General features: G+C 41.2%; 2 protein-coding genes and 2 non-coding genes across 4 annotated transcripts; 2 read left to right on the top strand and 2 right to left on the bottom strand.

Moving 5' to 3' along the window:
- Window positions 1-497: 497 nt before the first annotated feature.
- Window positions 498-4,388, bottom strand: LOC115011009 (neurexophilin-2-like). The gene is made up of 2 exons (XM_029435936.1): window positions 4,332-4,388; window positions 498-1,328 (listed from the first exon to the last, which is right to left on the bottom strand). Exons 1-2 carry the CDS (start codon window positions 4,386-4,388, stop codon window positions 498-500), a joined length of 888 nt encoding a protein of 295 aa, XP_029291796.1.
- A 2,464-nt stretch (window positions 4,389-6,852) lies between these two features.
- On the top strand, window positions 6,853-6,966 carry LOC115011478 (U5 spliceosomal RNA). Its single transcript, XR_003832595.1, has one exon. It is a non-coding gene; the product is annotated as a U5 spliceosomal RNA (small nuclear RNA).
- A 658-nt stretch (window positions 6,967-7,624) lies between these two features.
- LOC115011480 (U5 spliceosomal RNA) lies at window positions 7,625-7,738 on the top strand. Its single transcript, XR_003832597.1, has one exon. It is a non-coding gene; the product is annotated as a U5 spliceosomal RNA (small nuclear RNA).
- Window positions 7,739-11,319: 3,581 nt separating this feature from the next.
- Window positions 11,320-16,580, bottom strand: stac3 (SH3 and cysteine rich domain 3). The gene is made up of 13 exons (XM_029436353.1): window positions 16,251-16,580; window positions 15,490-15,524; window positions 15,221-15,299; window positions 14,187-14,340; window positions 13,978-14,075; window positions 13,794-13,854; window positions 13,551-13,648; window positions 13,340-13,406; window positions 13,055-13,104; window positions 12,888-12,970; window positions 12,713-12,764; window positions 12,442-12,579; window positions 11,320-12,291 (listed from the first exon to the last, which is right to left on the bottom strand). The coding sequence occupies exons 2-13, from the start codon at window positions 15,495-15,497 to the stop codon at window positions 12,184-12,186; spliced, it is 996 nt and encodes a 331-aa protein (XP_029292213.1). The 5' UTR covers window positions 15,498-15,524; window positions 16,251-16,580; the 3' UTR covers window positions 11,320-12,183.
- Between the last annotated feature and the right edge of the window lie 811 nt (window positions 16,581-17,391).

Raw genomic sequence — 17,391 nt, 5'->3', positions numbered from 1 at the left:
TGTCAGTTCTTTGACGAGGAAATATCGATCAGTCACTGTACAATCAACAGGCAAGGAATTATTTTGATAGAATAAAAAAGCTCTTGTTTCAAAAACGACACGATTGTTTCTCTAAAGTCGTCTCTATTTCACATTATTAATGAGCTAAGCAATCACATTTTTCAAATAGTGAAAATCTAATTCTTTTTTATTCAAGTCTTCACTTCTATCAATGCATCAATGCATATTCAGAAAACCAAACACTGAGGGTGATTTTGTGGATCAAGCCACTGCTTTCTTTTCCTGACAATGTGACCGGATGAGTGTGGTTTCAAACAACACAGAGCTCATAAATCTCATTAACACATGAACACAAGGCTCAAACTGCACTCACCGACGTGTTGAAAATGTGTTTTTAACAGAGTATAAAAACAGTCAATCGCGAACCTATTTTGAAAACTGAACACATGATTTTAATAAGATGTATGAAAAGTCAGTGTTTGATATCTCAGAATCCGTCATCCGAAGTGCTGCTGGTTCTGCTCTGTCTGAAAGTTGTGGTCTGGACAAACTTTCTGCACCAGCCTGTAATCGGTGCCGGTGAAGGCGATGAAGATGCATATAACCTTAAAGGGTTTGGCGCAGATCCAGGCTGCCTGGGACTGTGTGTTTTCTGAGTAGCAGGTTTGCCCCGGGTCGTACAGACAGGGCTTGGTCTTCTTGGACCGGTTGGTTCTCTGGTACTCGATCCTGCAGTTGAGTTCGGTCACCATCATCACGTCCTGCTGCTGCTTCTGCGGCTCTGCAGGAGTAGAGCTGGTGGACTGAGGCGGGCTCTGGGACTGGGACGTCAGATCTGGAACCAGGACTGAGTTTTTAGTGTGAACACCCTCAGCTGCTGGAGCCAAAACCTCCCATCCAACAGCTTTGGAGGGCGGGACGATGCTGACGGATATGTTCCCCAGACGGGAAGAGTTGTGGCGGAAGTAGACGCTGAACGTGCCGTTGATGTGGTCCACAATTTTCCCCGTCACCAGGAGGCTGAACTTCACTGTTTTCACGTTGAAGTAAAAATCGCCCCAGCCCAGGATCTTCTTGGCCTTTGTGGAAGTTTTTGGGAGAGGTTTGGATTTAAGAGGAGGGCGGTACAGATACTGATCTAGGGCTTGGGAGAAGTTCTGAGGCCATCCGTACGGGCCCAGAGAGCCGTAAGCAGGTGTTTTTTGTTTGGTGGAAATGATCTGTAAATCTTTGACTTTCAAAGCAGCTCCCACAGCGTCTCCTGTTTCTCCTTCCTCCTCTCTCCATTGGTGGCTCTGAAAGTCCACGGGCGTGGCTGTATCTTGGACCTGCAAATTAAGAACATACATTTAGGGGGAGCCTAAAAGATAAAGTGCTCTTTTTCCTAATCTGAAGGGTTACATTCAACCAAATCACTGAAAAGCACATTTTCTCACTTCTATAGTGGTAACCAACCATGCTTTAAGTTTGGAGATATCTGTTTGTGCCACTACCTCGACACAATAGAGGTGAAGAGAATTTAGTTTGTGACCTCATTCAAATCAGGTCAAGGAGGGCCTCAGCTTCGGTGGTAATGGGTAATGGCTTGTACTGTAAACTCTGAGAGCAAAACTACAGCTGTCTTTACATCAGTCCTTCAGAGGTATTTACTTGTAGACTGTTTTAAAGAGCTCATTCATACTAAATATAAGCGCTATGAGAGAACTAACAACTATTCAGTCAACAACTGCCAACTCTAAATACAGTAAATACAGTAAATACAGTACGACTGTATTTGCTGTGTGTGGGCTTCACTGTAGAAGGTAAGAAGAAAGATGAGAGAGAGAAGAAAGAGCAGCAGATGAAGGACAGTTTCACTGTAGCTACATCACAAGGCAGCAGATAATCGATTCAAAACTAATTATGCTTTGATGTCCTCTGAATGAGAACGACTTGAAATTGACTGTAATCAATAGGTCAGCTCCTTCTGGCAAGGACTCCAGTAACAAGCAGCATGCACACACACAGTCACACGCATGCTGCCATTAACACATTTTAATTAGGCTGTCCTCCCCCTCTCTCCCTCTCCTTGTTAAAACTCTCAATCCTCTTTTCAATGCGACCTTGATGACGGACTGAATCTATGTGTTTATTAATCAATATTTCTGCCGGAGAGGCTTGAAATTAATAAGGGATTAAGCTGTTCACCTGGATTCACCATGTTTTAGTCACTCCATACACGTTCTCCTCCTTCTGCCCCTCATATTTTGTATTATCTCAATAATTTGTGTAATAGCTCATTTTCCCAGCATGAGACAGAGCAGTGTCCATTGCTTAAAGAGTTAAATATTTAGTATTTGTTTTTGTGATGGTGGTATTAGTAATAGCTTGGTTTTCATAGCTCACACAGAGCAGAAAACGTCAGTAAAACACAGAAACATGGTTACCTCCGCCTCTCAGTTAAACAATATCACAGCGTAAAAAATATAAAGGAAGTGAGACTGTGAAAATGAAGTGTATGTTCAGATTGATGAAGCAGTTTATTATAAACCATGCAGCCAACTGCTGTTTATTAAAACGCTCAAATCACAATTAATCATTAATGAGGCTCTTTATGTGTTTGAGATTCTGTGCACAGCTGACATTCAGAAAAGTGTGCGGGCGCAATCATCAAATATCAATGTTAAGCTCTACAACGAATGAGTAGTCATGTGAATCCAAGTGTCAAGACTTTATTTTCTCTCGTTAAACACTTACATTTTTAAGTGGAAGTGTGGATGCGATGTGGGAGACAAGTCAAAGTTTTTTATGCCTCTAGGGAAATGAGAGAATAAAGAGTTGTGCAAAAAGTTCTGCACTCATTGTTGAGGACTAGATTTCCATTTTCATCACAATGTGTCGAAGGCAGATGGAGGTTTAATGTTATTCTCCCCCAGATTTCTGAATAAACAGCTCCGAGGATATCATTATTTCTCGTGAACAAGTGGCAGTCACACCACCCCTTACAACCCCAGGCCTGTGTGCCAATCTCTGTCTCCTCCTGTAACCCAGAGAGCTCCAGCGGTGCCTATTGTTACAGGCCTAAATCTCCTGCTCTGTGCTGTTCTCACCTACTCTAATTGGAGCCCACTGTGTGACAGCCGTGTCATTGGCTTTGTGTCAAGATGCCAGCAAAGTGACTGCAACTGAGCAACAGCGGTGGAGTGGATGCACCCACAATACCTGTGCAAAAACACCTGCAGAGGCACACAAACTGAGAAACCTGAGAGCAACATTGCTGTTTTAAGGACAGGAAGAACATTTTTGCCATCGTCTAAAAATGTCCCTAAAGTGTCAGTTTTTCACAACTTAACAAAAAGACTTTGTTTCTTAAGCCCTAGGATGGAAAAACGTTTTCAAACTGACAAGGGCTGCACAATTATTTAGTTCAACTAATAAAGCACAAAATGAGGTTGCTTGGAGGTATTCCCCTGACAACTCCAACGCTAATGTTACAGATGCTGCAGTTTGCTGCTCATGCAGAAAAGTGAAGAGAGTTAAATTAAAGACAGGAGAGACGATTACAATAATGTCCGACAGAGAATTACAGACCACGAGACTGGAACAAATTAACATTTAGGGATGGAACAACAAACCCATTTTAGTTCAACTTTACCATCTAATAGAAGAGTTAACTACGATCATGTCCCAAGGCAGCGTCACACCATTCTGAGTCTGATGTAGAACATCTAATCATACCAGAACAAAAGACTCATCTCACTCCTTGAATGAAACAGCAAGCTGTGAACCTTTCAAGGAACATTTTGAAGACTTGAAAGTCCAAGTGGAAGCTAAAATCAGTAGAAAGTCAAATCTCAGGCTAGTGTCAAAACATACTGGAGCCACACCTGAGTGTGACAGATACAACTCAGTCTTTGTCTTAAAATAGTATTAATAAGAGTATTTTCTCTGGAACCATGTCAACTTACATTATCCTTTAAAACTAGCCCTATCATAAAACTGATTTTTATCTATTTTGTTTTCTTTCTCAACAGAACAGTTTCAAATCTTTCAGAAATGATTGAAGCTGACTATCGATGGATTCATTTTCTCATACACAAAACCAACACATCCCCTATAAACCCAAGAAGAAAACAAAACACTCTGAACAGTTGAAACTAAAAAAGACTGCTTGATTGTGCAACAATGCTGCAATATGATGATCAGTGGCAGAACATGAATACATGAGAGAATATGAAATGATCCACAAATGAGCAGTTAGTACATCTGCAGAAAAATAACATCCTTGCGTTAATAATGAGCAAGCACAACCTCAGGAGCAGAAAAAGCGGCTGTTCGCGGATCTTACTCACCGATGTAGGGAGAAGCCACAGACAGGTGATGGCAAAGTTTAAACACAGCGCCCTCATTTTGAAGCAACAGCAGCAACAGCAGCAACGGTTCTCCACGCAGAGAGCCGGCGCGTCTGTGAGGCAGTCGGCCCGGCTGAGTAAGTACTGAATAATAATAAGTACTGAGATAAAGCTTTACACGCACTTGAAAAGTAGAGAAGACATTCCGCAGTGACGGACTCAAATATCCCCAAGATCTGGAGAGAATATACTCGGCTCAGTGCGCCTTCTACCCCCACCACACATACACACACACACACACACACACACACACACACACACACTCACACACACACGCACACACACACACACACACACACACACACTCACACACACACACACACACACACACACTCACGCACACACACACGCATACACACGCACGCACACACGCATTCACTGAACGTGACAAAAAATACAATGATGCATAGCCTCAAGAGGATTGTGTTATCCAAAGGAAAATTATTTGTAGTAGTAGACTAATTGGTAATGTTTGCAATAGAAGAAATGTCTCACTAAATACTCACACACACACACACACACACACACGCACACGCACACAGTCCTCGCTTGCCTCCCTGCTCATGTTCACCACCTGGCCGGCCCCTATTATGTCTCATCAACCCGGGGAAAGGCGCTCTCAGGCGGGCACAGTTTGACAGCCCTCCCCGCTGTCCCCGCATACTGAAGCCACGGGGAGGCTGACAAATGACAAGGACTCGCTCCAGGAAATATAAGAATCACTGACAAGTGTGCTGCGATTCTGCCACTGCTCAGAATATCAGTGGAATTTCAAGCCAACACATCTGCAAGTAGCTACTAACCAACCAGACAAGTTGTCTTTATTATAGAGTCAGAGCCAAATACACAAACCAATTAAACTTCATGCTCCCCTTCAACATATATAGATAGCTAGAATCAGCATGTGTATGCCTAATAATGTATGCTTGTGAGTCTGTTCACATTGTAGACACTGTTTGAAGACATTTCTGATGAAATATGTCATTCTGTCCATAAGAAAATAATTAAAGTGTATCATTTAATTAGTGTTTAACTGGCCAATGACCATTGCAACCGGAAATTATGTCCGTAAGGTAACAAGCAGTCATCTTTGATTGGGTTAATAGAGTGGAGCCACACGTTGAAATATAATTTAAGTGCATAATTTAGGGAATTAAATATTTGTGTGCCAGCTAGCAGAAAGGAAGAGTCTCTGGGGATTGTGGACAGCCCTTCAAACTGCGGTAATGTCATTGCTTTTTTTTCTCCACGACAGGGAGTTTGCTTTCTGAAATATCTCTGATAGGACTACTCTCTTGGTATGTTCAAACGTTGTCATCTGCGACACACATACTTATTGATTCAAACATATAAAATATGTTTTTCCACTCCAATTACGATTCTAAAAGCAGTTTACATTGCTCTACAATAATAAAGTAAGTAAGTAGGAACACATGTTGTTATAAGACTGATTGAGGTGAGTGCGAAGCCTCTAGTTCTTCAGAGATAAATGTCCGCTCTCTACGTCAGGGTATTAGTTTTATTGCTGTTTTATTAAAAATGCAGTGTTCAGTGTTGACAGCTATAGTTAGGACAGTATCTCCTTTACACGTTCATTAAAATATGACAGAGAAATCATTAGCCTACACCTTTTGCAGGTGTCATCATGGTTCATATTGCCTTATTATGTTTGTGTTGTTGCCATTGCTGATGAGTTTAAGTGTTGGCTTCATATGGCAAACTTAGCCATAACACAATTTATTTATCTCTCGACTATATCACAAAAGTAAACTTGATAGTGGCTGCCTAGATAGTAGCTGCCCCAACAGAAAGTCATCCAAGGAGCTCATGTCGTCGTTTCTTTGGTTACACGTTGTTATTTTGTCCATAAAGTAATATAAACTACCTACGTGTACAACGTGTTGGGAACATGTTCATTGTGCTAAAACGTGTTGTCACAAAGTATGCATCTATTTAGAAATAGATAGTTAAATGTCGCGCTCACAAAACAGATGGCCAGAAACCGGAAAGTTACTCTCTTGACATATATTACATCTTTGTGGGGTTTGCGCATGAGCAGATGGTTGCAAGCATAAGACTTGTCTTTATTTATCTATTGCAGTAACACTTCACAATTCAAGGTGAACACATTTCACATCCTCACTGTATTCAACAGTCACGTTATCGTTTGGCGAAATTAAAAGAAGATTTTTTAATGTAGGAGCGATTTAAGAAAAACACATGCCTGAATTACCATATTCCCACAATGCTTAGCGCACGTGTGGCAGTTACAGGCTAAATTGTTACCTATAATGTACCTCTCATCGCCACAGTTATTTGGAGCAAGTATTGGTTTACATTGTAAATAATGTGACTTTGTGAAATCCAAATATTTACAGAAAAGGTTTTTATACAGTGAACCGTAAGTGAGGACCACAACGCGGGGAATATAATGGGCCACTTGTGCACCTCCCTCTCCAGTACACTCTTGTTTCTCTTCAGATCGTATAAATCTTTCGCCTTTTACTAAAGATTTCCGTGGAGAGGAACACTAAGAGTTTCAACTAATTTTTTGATGCCCTGCGTATGTGGGGCTTCCTCTCTGTGTGAAAAACAATCTCAATAATCGCTCTTAGTGGTGTAACTGTGCGTTGCACGTGGACTGTCAACTGTGTACATAATGGACAACATGCGATTTAAAGAGATTGCCTTATTGCCAATGCTGAATTATCCGTGTATATATCTGTTTGTATTAGTACTTAAATACAAAATTAAAAACCCTTGCAACTGAGAAAAGTTAATTCGTAATTTCGCTCACTGGAAGGTTGAGTGTAAACCTTAAGAATTGTTTCCAGCATGTATTTGTATAAATCATTAGTTTACGACTCTGTGTTTTCATTCTCATATGCATGTGTCATTATGGGTCGTAACTTTGTTGCATATAGCATTGCAACTTCTAGCGACATGAAATAATTAAAGTTTTTATTCTGGAAGCGATTTCTTTTCCGGAGGCGTGGTCAGTGTCGCCATATTCCCACAATGCATAGCGCACGTGGCAGTTACGGACTAAAGTTTTTACATTTATCTCATCCACAGTGTTTTGGTGCAACTATTTGAGGTCTTCTTTGTAGATATAAAATAACGAATGAATAACTCAAACATAAATTCAATAATCTGACTTTTGCCCAGTGAAGCCTAAGTGAGGATCATGAGGCGGAGAATAGGGAGGGTCCCTCGAGCCTCTGAGAGTCAGTACACTCTTGTTTCTCTTCAGAGCGCATAAATCTTTCGCCTTTTACTAAAGATTTCCGTGGAGAGGAACACTAAGAGTATCAACTAATTTTTTGATGCCCTGCGTATGTGGGGCTTCCTAAACTTGTGAAAAATAAAATTTACACTGAGCAATAAATGCGACACTGCGTTGTTATGACGTTGTATGTATGAAACAGACCCAGTTAACCTGTACATTGTGTTTCATTCATTATATTTAACCATGAATGGTAACGAGGACCAGTTCAGGAAAAGGGGATATTTCATTCCAGTGGCTGCTCACAGTGGGACGTTTTGGTTCTCTTCTGTTATGATTTGGCAAAGTAAATACATTGAATTGAATCTTATCTCATCTCATTCACAGTGAAACAGTTTTTGAAGCAATATGCACCGAATCACTTGCTTTACGTGCCTATGACCACTAGAGGGCACACATTTCAAATTAAACCCAAACTAGATTTAATTATGGCTTCCGTTCAGTGCGCTCAATATCGACCTGATATCAATGTATGTATATATATATATATATATATATATATATATATATATATAAGATCTTGCTTTGGCACTTCAGTCATGAGTTCCTGTCAGATTTGTGTAAAAGTCATAAGTACTTGCTTGAAAGTCTCCTTCTTAGATTTATAAATGTTGTTTTTCAGATTCAGTGGCACACATGCAGATTCTTCGTTGTTAAATCTTATTAGATCTGCTAAATGACATAAATGACAGTCTGGTCTGTGAAAGGGATACGTGAGCACACAGACGGTTTGTGTTTGAGCAGCGGGTTGCCTATGAGGGGCAGCAACACGCCAGCGGTGCGAAATCTGCAAGGAATTATAGAAAAGAAGAAGAAATCCTAAACGAAGAAGAAGAAAACATCACAATGTAAAACAACAAATACGAGTCTGCTCAATCTCTGGCGCTATCAGACTGCAAGTGAGTTTACTTTTCTCTGCATGTATTTATTGTGAACATTCAAAGTGGCATCGCAGTCGTGCGTCCAGTGGACCAGCTGCAGGTCCACGAGGAGGAGCGTGTACATGCTGCATGAAACAAACTCATGGACGTTTTTTGTTTTATTGCTAAACGGATGAACAAGTGGACCAGCTGAGACCGCTCCACGTTTAAAACCATCCTGTAAACTGCTGATTATTATTGTATTCAGAAGTTCTCCTGTCCTCAGTTTTAGTCATGGATGCTGCTGATAATATAAAGATTGAATACTTAACAGACTGTGACATCGCTGCTGCTGCTGCTGCTGCTGCTAGTGATCAACAACAACAAGAGGCTGACACTGCACCAACACATAAGAAAAGGAGAAATACAACGAGTGCAATCTGGCAGTATTTCACCACTTGTGATGATGTGACCAAGGTGGCGTGCAACATATGCGGGAGAGTTGTAAGCAGAGGCAAGGATTTAGGACATCTAACCACCAGTGCTATGCACAACCATGTGCATTACAAACACCGCAATGTGGCAGGCATCCGTAGCACTCACGGTAGCAGGAGGCGAACACAGCCCAGCCCTCCCCCTCCTGTTTTACTTTCATTTTCATCCCTTGTTTTACCGGATTTCCAATCTGAAGCCCTCGATCGACCAGCTGAGCGAATGACCCAGACAATCACAGAGACTGTGGGTGAAATGCTCAGCATGGATCTTTTGCCATACTCATTTGTGGAGAACAAAGGGTTCTGTAAACTCATGAAGGTGGTGGCCCCTCATTACACACTTCCCGCAGGAGTTCACTTCAGCAGCACAGTTGTACCACAGCTTCACCAAACGGTACAATCCAAAGTGAGAAAGAGCCTTGAGAACATTGAGGGCGATTTTGTGCACTGCACGGCTGATATTTGGACTAAAGAGTTCTCCAGCAGCTCCTACCTGTCGCTCACAGGACATTGGTTTGTACAGAATACATCAGCGGTTGGGGCAGTGACACATAGACGCGTCGGTGCGTTGCTCAATATGAAAGTCATCGATACGGAGTACACTCCGGCAGAAATCCTGCAACACATCCACGACCTAGTTGAAGATTGGCAAACTGTGGTTCCGCACAGGTTTACTGTTGGGTTCTTTGTTACTAACAACACGAGCAATATGGTGAAAACCATGTCCGACAGTGGCTCTGAGCACATTCGATGCTTTGCTCACTCCCTACACTTGATTGTAACTGGAGCTATTGAAGAGTGCTATGGTGTGGTTAGTGTAATCAACACCGCAAGAAAAATTACCAACACTGTACAAAAGTCAATTAAAGCCATGGTGAAGCTGCACGAGGCACAGCAGCGACTTGGCCGTGTTAAAGCTGCGTTAAGTCATGACGTGCCGACCAGGTGGAACACTGTGTTGTTCATGCTGCAGCGCCTGCTGGAGCAGAAGCAGGCGCTGACTGCCATGTCCACAGATACGGACCTGGGTGGTTCTGTCGCAGAGCCTCAGTGGACTTTGATGGAGGTCATTGTCAAAGTGCTGGAGCCATTTGAGGAGGCGACACACACAGTGTGCCGGGATGATGCGTCTATTTCCTCTGTGATTCCATGCATCCAGGCCCTCAGAGCTGCACTGAGAGAGCTCATCGCAAACAAGGATGTGAGCGATATGTTGGAGTCTCGCAAGCTCGTCGGCTTACTGCAGGGCCACCTCGAGGAACACTTTCAGCATGTCTTTGAAACGCCCACCCACACATACTTTAAAGCCACGCTCCTGGACCCCAGGTTTAAGATCATGCCCATGGCCCTGCTCAGCAAGCTGGACTTTGAAAGGTTGAAAGCTGCCGTGGCGGTGGAGGTTGAGGAGTTGTTGGAGCAGGACTGCGTGCCCCCAGCAGGTGAAGCTGGCTCTTCATCAGGTGTGGAGCTAGAGCCAGAGGACCTAAGCAGTAAGCCAACAAGCCTTTTCTGGGGTGCAATGCAGAGTCTCATAGCAAATAATGCAGCGTCTCTGTCAAAGACTGTGACGTCGTCGGGTTTGGTGGAGACCTACCTGGCAGAGAGCAGCACACAGTCACTGGCCTCCGACCCAGTGACTTCCTACTGGTCAGCAAAGATGACACTACATCCAGCACTGGCTCGAGTGGCAATCAAATACTTGGCGTGCCCACCGACCAGCGTCTCCTCTGAGAGGCTGCTGAGCACAGGAGAAGACACCGTTGCTCCAGATCCTGTCCATGTGCCGCAGCTGGTTTTCACCAAGTACAATTTGGGGAAATTTTATTAACTGTCTTCTGCTGTGTGCCCTTTACTCGTAACGATGTGGCGGCACTCTTTGTCTTATAGAAGCTACTCTGTTTGTCTACATGTCATTGTTTAAAACTTTTATTTTAAGGTTGCAAAAAGATAGAAGCTGACACAGGAAGGGAAACAATGCAGAGTAAAGCTTAAGTGAAGTACAGGATATGATGTGAGATAAGACTCCATGGTAAGATATGGATACCTTCAGCGTAAGCAGGTCGTCCTGTACTGAACACACTGACTGCTTAATGTATTAAAGTCACAGACGGAGGCCCCTCTGCGCCTCTCTCTGTCTCTTCTCTTGTTTTAAATGTTTTAAATCCCATGTTGCCTTTTTGGAATCATGTTAAAGAAAGCTTCACAGCAAGTGTTTAAGTGCACTTCAGGTTTAATATTTGAAACATTTTATACTTTAAGCACTTAGTTAGTGAAAACATTTGAGACCATTTTGAGCAGTATTGCGGTCTTTAATACTTAATTTGTTTTCATATAACATTTCTTCAGGGTCACGCGTGAAGTGATGTACAAGCCCGATGTAAGAAATTGTCTTTGCACTGTTTGCTCTCATTGTTAATATAAAGCTATGTAAATGTCGAAATGACTTTGAAGCCTGTATTTACGTGACGTTAAAGGACCCAGAGAGCCTTGCAAATGGTAACAAACAAGTCATAGATGTTATTAGACAATAATATTTAACATATTTATCAGACGGATAAATGAATACGATGCAAAACATTTGATTCATGGATCCTACCTAAAGAAGCAGTGAGATTAGTTATTTAGCAGTAATGTTAAAGGTGAATACATAACTAAATTCATGTTTTAATAATATAGCTCGTAAAAAAACATTAAAGTTTTATTCTGGCCAAATGAACTAATCTACTGTGACATGTAACAGGATGTATTGTCAAATGTAATTAATAATAAATTGATGCTTTTGTTAAATATTATATCAAACCTTTGTTTACTGTCTATCTTTATGTCAATCAGTACATTCATTTATGACCTCATGCGAGTCTCTCCAGGTTGTCTCTACTTCTAGTAGCTCAAATCAGCAGGTTGTAACTTTTCTCAACAAAGCCAACATCACCAACAACTTATTAATGCAAGTATTAATCCTTAATCTCTCACTTCAGAGAGAGACTTTGTGTCCAAGGCACACATGCATCACAGCAGCTACATTGCTGCTGCCACAGACACAAGAAGAGCAAATCTAGAAAGGATCAGGAGGATCTTCCGAACAGTGACGTCTCTAATTTGTGCTGATGTGTAAAGTGTGTTGTGGGCTCTTTCATTGCATGTTGTTTTGTTTATGTCACAGTGATCTCTTCCAGCAGATCAGCAGGGAAGTAGCCCAGCTTGCGTCCAGTGCTGACCTTCAAATAGCCGCCTTTCTCATCTCCTTTTTTCACCACAATCTGAAACACAGAGTAACAACAACACGACTAAACATCTCCGCTTCAGCATCACCGTGATGCCCCATTTGTAAAAGGCAAACATTGTGCAGACTGTGATTAGAGAGACGCTGCATGTTGTTAGGTTAAAGTTCCACACATTAGTGCAGTTACCTGATCTTTCTTCAGTGTGATTTGTCCCATCTCTCTGTTCCCTACAAAGGAGCGCATCACCTTGAAAACTCTTTCCGATGCGCGCACTTTTATGAGGTAGTTGGTGGGGAAGTAGCCCGACTTCTCCCCCATCTTTCCCTGAAAATAGAGCGTAAACAGACTTTGAGTTCATATAAAAAAAAAGGATACGACTGAAACTAGTGTATCGCAAAGTGAAACGCCACATTTGAAGGATCCAATGAAAGCTAAAGAAAGAGGAAGTTAAACTCACCCTCCACCACTCTTCATTGGAGTCATCCAGCACTGTGATCCGATCACCGGGGCTAACACACAAACACGCACACAATAAATGACACTGCCTTTTTGTTCAACATTTCAATATCCAAAAAACTAAATAAAGGAAAAAAACAATACTTGTTTTATTATGTATGTAATGTCAAACGTACTGGAAGTCGAGGTCGTCTTTCTCTATGGCCTTGAAGCGGTAGAGAGCCAGGTAATAGTGGGTCTGGGAGAACGTCCCCTTATGCTGTGGACAAAACATATGGACACAGACAGTATTACAGCTGCTTGAGAGTAAAACTGAACTGTTTTGTTAACATTATCGTCTTACCTTGTCATCTGCTTTGTGTTCTCCTTTCTCCTTCTTATCATCAGGCTTCCCTGTATGAACATCAGACATCAGTCATCAACAGATCCTTTGCTTTTGATGAAGGATTTGAACTCAGTAACTTATGTTTTCTTCACTAGTATGTAACATCCTTGCTGAATATGTAGCTTTTAATGTTTGTTTTCTGCACTTTAAAGAAAACATTCTCTGAAGTTTGTTAATTTTTCAACGATTCCATCTTGGATATAGAAATACAGACACATTACATTATGGCGTAGTTTATTGTACCTTCTCCTCCCTCCTCATTCTCTTTGGGCTGTTGGTTCTCCTCTTCTTCCTCCATCATCATCATCATCTACAGGAAAAACATCGTCCATCAGAACTGTACATAAGAAATGTTCATATCCTTTAATTTGCCTTAATACTGTTATGTATGAAATAAATTACTATCTATGGATTTAAGTTTTGCAGTTTGATTAAAACTTTATTGTACACTCACATTTTTCTTGTCATTTTCATTCTTTTTGCGCTCCTTATTTGCCATGATGACACCGACCCGCAGGGTGTCGAAGACGGGGTCGTTCCGGTTCGGGTTGTCTGGTTAATAGATATTTAAATGTAATACTGCTAATTGGATTATACACTTTCACAAGCAGGCTCCACTCTTTCACGGACAGGAAATGGATAGGTAAACAGGTGGAGGAACCTCGACATACATGAGACCTATTGTCAGTGGACTCACTTGGATCTGGTTGGTCACTGCTGTACAGCGGTGAGCTGTAGGCCCGTCTGAAGCCAGGGGGCTACAGGAAACAAAGAGACACCATCACACTTAGTTATGCATATCCGTCTCACAGCAGTAAAGTCATGGGAATCTGTATACATTTGATTGTTTGGTTTTTTAATAGAGAAGGAACAGCACTCACAATTTTGCCAAAGCACTTCTGGAACTCGACATAGGACTGACATGAATGGTGGATGTTGGTCTTGCAGTTTTTACACCTCAGAGCAAACTTGTTGTTCACTGAAAGAAAAACGTTGGAATAACAACGATATTAAGCGTAGAAAACTTCACATATGTGAGAAACTAACGTAACGTTGTTGATGTTTGTGTGTATGTGTTCATTATACATACAGACTATCATGCGAGCGCAGACATCACAGAATTTGGGTTTTTTGCAGTAGTGGTCTTTGAACTTGTGGGGTTTGTCGTTGACCCGGACAACAGGAGGAGGAGGTTCTGGTTCCTTCTCCTCCACCTCTACCTCCTCCTCATATATGAAGTAGACCTGGACACACAAAGGGCACATCTCAGTCACTTAGAGAACACAACAGGGAAGGGAAGTATTGCCTGCAGGGGGGGAATTTGATTAGAAATAGACTGTGATTAAGTGTCAACTTTGTATTAATGTAATTATTCTTGGTTGTCTTGCTCTTGTGTTTTCAATTAATGTCCCAATTGTGTAAAATCATGTCACATGTGTAGCATTATGTAGAGTTCTGTGTAGAAAATGATAGTTTGAAAATATATATGTGCCCACAAAAACAAATGACCAGTTTAGAGTCAGTATGATCTAGTTTAGTTTAGTTTCACATACAAGGAATTTGCTTTGGTTGTATTGAGAAATTACAATTAAAAATAGTAAAAACCAAGAAACATGAATATGGAATTTAAGAAAACCACAACGAAATATCTTTAAAAAACACTATAAAATATGTAAAATAAATAAAGGTATAGCAAGAAAAATACAAATAATATGAAAATAATACTACAAAAAAATGTACAATATATGTTAATTAAACATTGGAGAGCTGTGCCGTATTTCGAAGGGAAACACTGAATTACCAAACAAAACAAGACAAACAGGGTCCATCAAGGCAGCCATGGGCCACACGTGCACTTTTATTGTATTTAACCATAATCATGTGATGTTTGCCAATATTTCCGTTCTGTTGTTCAGCTTGATCTTCTACTTTTTAGTGTTTTCTAGCCCTACAGTGCTCGTCCTCCACAGATGAGACAGCAGTGTTACTTTATCCCGCTTAAGTGAAGGATATATTTTTCCAATTGAGGCTGCACTGCGTTCCTGTCCCAGCTGGTGGCTATTTTAAACCAGCCCGAGAATGGCAGCGCTAACAGTGGGAGGTGGACACGGCCCTGTCACTCACAGTGTCTCCGTCCTCTTTCACAAAGTTGTCAGGAGCAGGAGGGTTGTCATGGATATCCACAGAGTTTTTGTCATCCTCCCTAACACACACACACACACACACACACACACACACACACACACACACACACACACACACACACACACACACACAAAGAAAACAAAAACACAAAGTCATGAGTTGGATCAAATCATGCAGTTACATATCATGACTTTCCTGCGAATAGCGTGTTTCTATATGTGTTAACATACTACAACAAGAATACTCACTGGTCCATGATGTTTGGTGGATAATGTCAGTACACCTAGAAAGATAAATATTTATTAGTTTTTTTCTGAAGCAAATAACTGTGAAGCGTTTTGCAACAAATGCAAATTAAAGATATCTGGATAAATTGGGAAATATTGTTCTCTTGTGTCTGGGTAGCAGCACAGTTAAAAACGTGCATATTTCTAAATGTTCAGAGACATTATATTTAGCATTTATATTTGTCATGTATTATTGTTGGCCAATATATTTTGTCATCTTTTATCTTCTATAAGAGAATAATGAGTAAAAAATATATACACAGCAGAATTACATGTGGTGTTTGTGAAGTGGAAACTACATTAACACAAACAATGTTGTTTGAAAAACAGCACATGCAGCGACACAAACTGATCTACAGGATGTGTTCTTCTGTATTAACAAAAAAAGTAACATGTAGCTATGCAGACACAGACACACATACTGTTCGAGTTCACTTGTCCGCTTGACCCAAACTATTCTAGGGACGTGAAATTCAATCTCATCTCATCTAAATGTGGGTGCCAGTCGGGAAAGGAAGAACGAAATTCTCGAAAGTAAGGCAATTAAAAAAAGACTTTGTGAATTGGCAAAACAAATTCTTAATATGGTAGATAATCAGCAAGTAATGCAAAGCTTTATATTGCTGCTTTACTTAAATTAAATTGAATAAACGAACATACATGCTTTTGTCATTCAAACACTTTTTGTAATAGAATAATTCAAACTTCAAACTGGAACATACCTTTTGTCCAAAATCAGGAAGCTCAGAGAAGAAGTGACAACATCCAGCGTGTGAGTAAATGTCTCTGTGAATGAGTCCTTCACCTGCTAGTGAAGACGGGAGCTCTGTGCGACCAGAGAGTCTCACAAACCGCCCGAACAACCTGCCTCCTCACTTCAGACCCTCAGGATTCTCCGTCAACTCTCAGTGTGGGCCCTTTCTTTATTCCCTCTGTAGCTTCTTTAGGTGATTTCCAAAGTGATTTGAGGCTCAAGTGTGATTCATAGTATTTGTTTACTTGTCTATGGTTTTGTGCATGTGTTTGTATGTGTGTTTGTGCGTGTGCTAAACTGAGCACTCATGTGTCAAGCTGACAGTTTGCAACAGCTGGGAACTTCAGAATGAGCACCGATGACGAGGGGAAATCGGATACTTTCTCTCCCTCTGTCTTCATGCTGCTCACTGTCCTTGTACTTTATCTCTTTGAGACCAAGAACAATACACACACCTGTGTGTCACCTTTTAATTAAAAATGTTTCATCTGATCATTTACATCAGTTTTCACAGCAAATATTGCTGTGCTTAGATAACAGATTAGTCAATTAAGTCACAGTAACCCTGGTGGTGGTCTTTGGAGGTTTTAGGAGGTGGGTCATGGGGTCTCCTTTTCAAATGTTTTATGTTAGGAGCATGGTGGTGGTGCTAGTGGTAACATCATAGGGTCACCGATATCAGGGTCAGATTAACCATCTAGAGGTCTCAGGTTAAACATGAGCTGTGGGCCCAGTGGCAGATTAAGGTGCCCCGAGGCTACTCTTTGTGTAGTGCCCACCTCCCCAACTCATCATGCTTTACCAGAAAGAAAAGTATGGCATGTGTAAAAGCATGCTAGGAATGTCGCCCAGCCCACATGTACACATTTGGGGCGCACACATTGAGACAGATTTATAAACCTTGAAATATCCTGTCAATTTGGGGATTGGCAGTTTGCCACTATGCTGTCCACTAGCAGTGACTTAATGTTCAAATTGACTTTATGAACCTGGAAACATAAGGCCAGGTTCATTGGGCCAGCTGAGCTGTTTAATCTTTTTATGTTTCTTATGAGCCAATAGGGGTCAAAGTTGTTTATTATTGTTTTTGTTTTTACAATAATCTGGCC

The sequence above is a fragment of the Cottoperca gobio genome, chromosome 7 (assembly GCF_900634415.1).
Source record: "Cottoperca gobio chromosome 7, fCotGob3.1, whole genome shotgun sequence".
NCBI lineage: Eukaryota > Metazoa > Chordata > Actinopteri > Perciformes > Bovichtidae > Cottoperca > Cottoperca gobio.
The sequence above is the reverse complement of the archived record's forward strand: the minus strand, read 5'-3'. Positions and strand labels throughout refer to the sequence as shown.

Excerpts from the sequence above, each read along its gene's own strand:
- LOC115011009 (XM_029435936.1), bottom strand. The coding sequence starts at position 4,388 with ATGAGGGCGCTGTGTTTAAACTTTGCCATCACCTGTCTGTGGCTTCTC. Across the intron at positions 1,329-4,331 it reads TGTGGCTTCTCCCTACATCG|GTCCAAGATACAGCCACGCC; the intron begins GTGAGTAAGATC and ends CTTAATTTGCAG.
- stac3 (XM_029436353.1), bottom strand. Across the intron at positions 14,076-14,186 it reads CTGCGCTCGCATGATAGTCT|TGAACAACAAGTTTGCTCTG; the intron begins GTATGTATAATG and ends TTTTTCTTTCAG. Across the intron at positions 12,971-13,054 it reads AACACAAAGCAGATGACAAG|CATAAGGGGACGTTCTCCCA; the intron begins GTAAGACGATAA and ends TTTTGTCCACAG.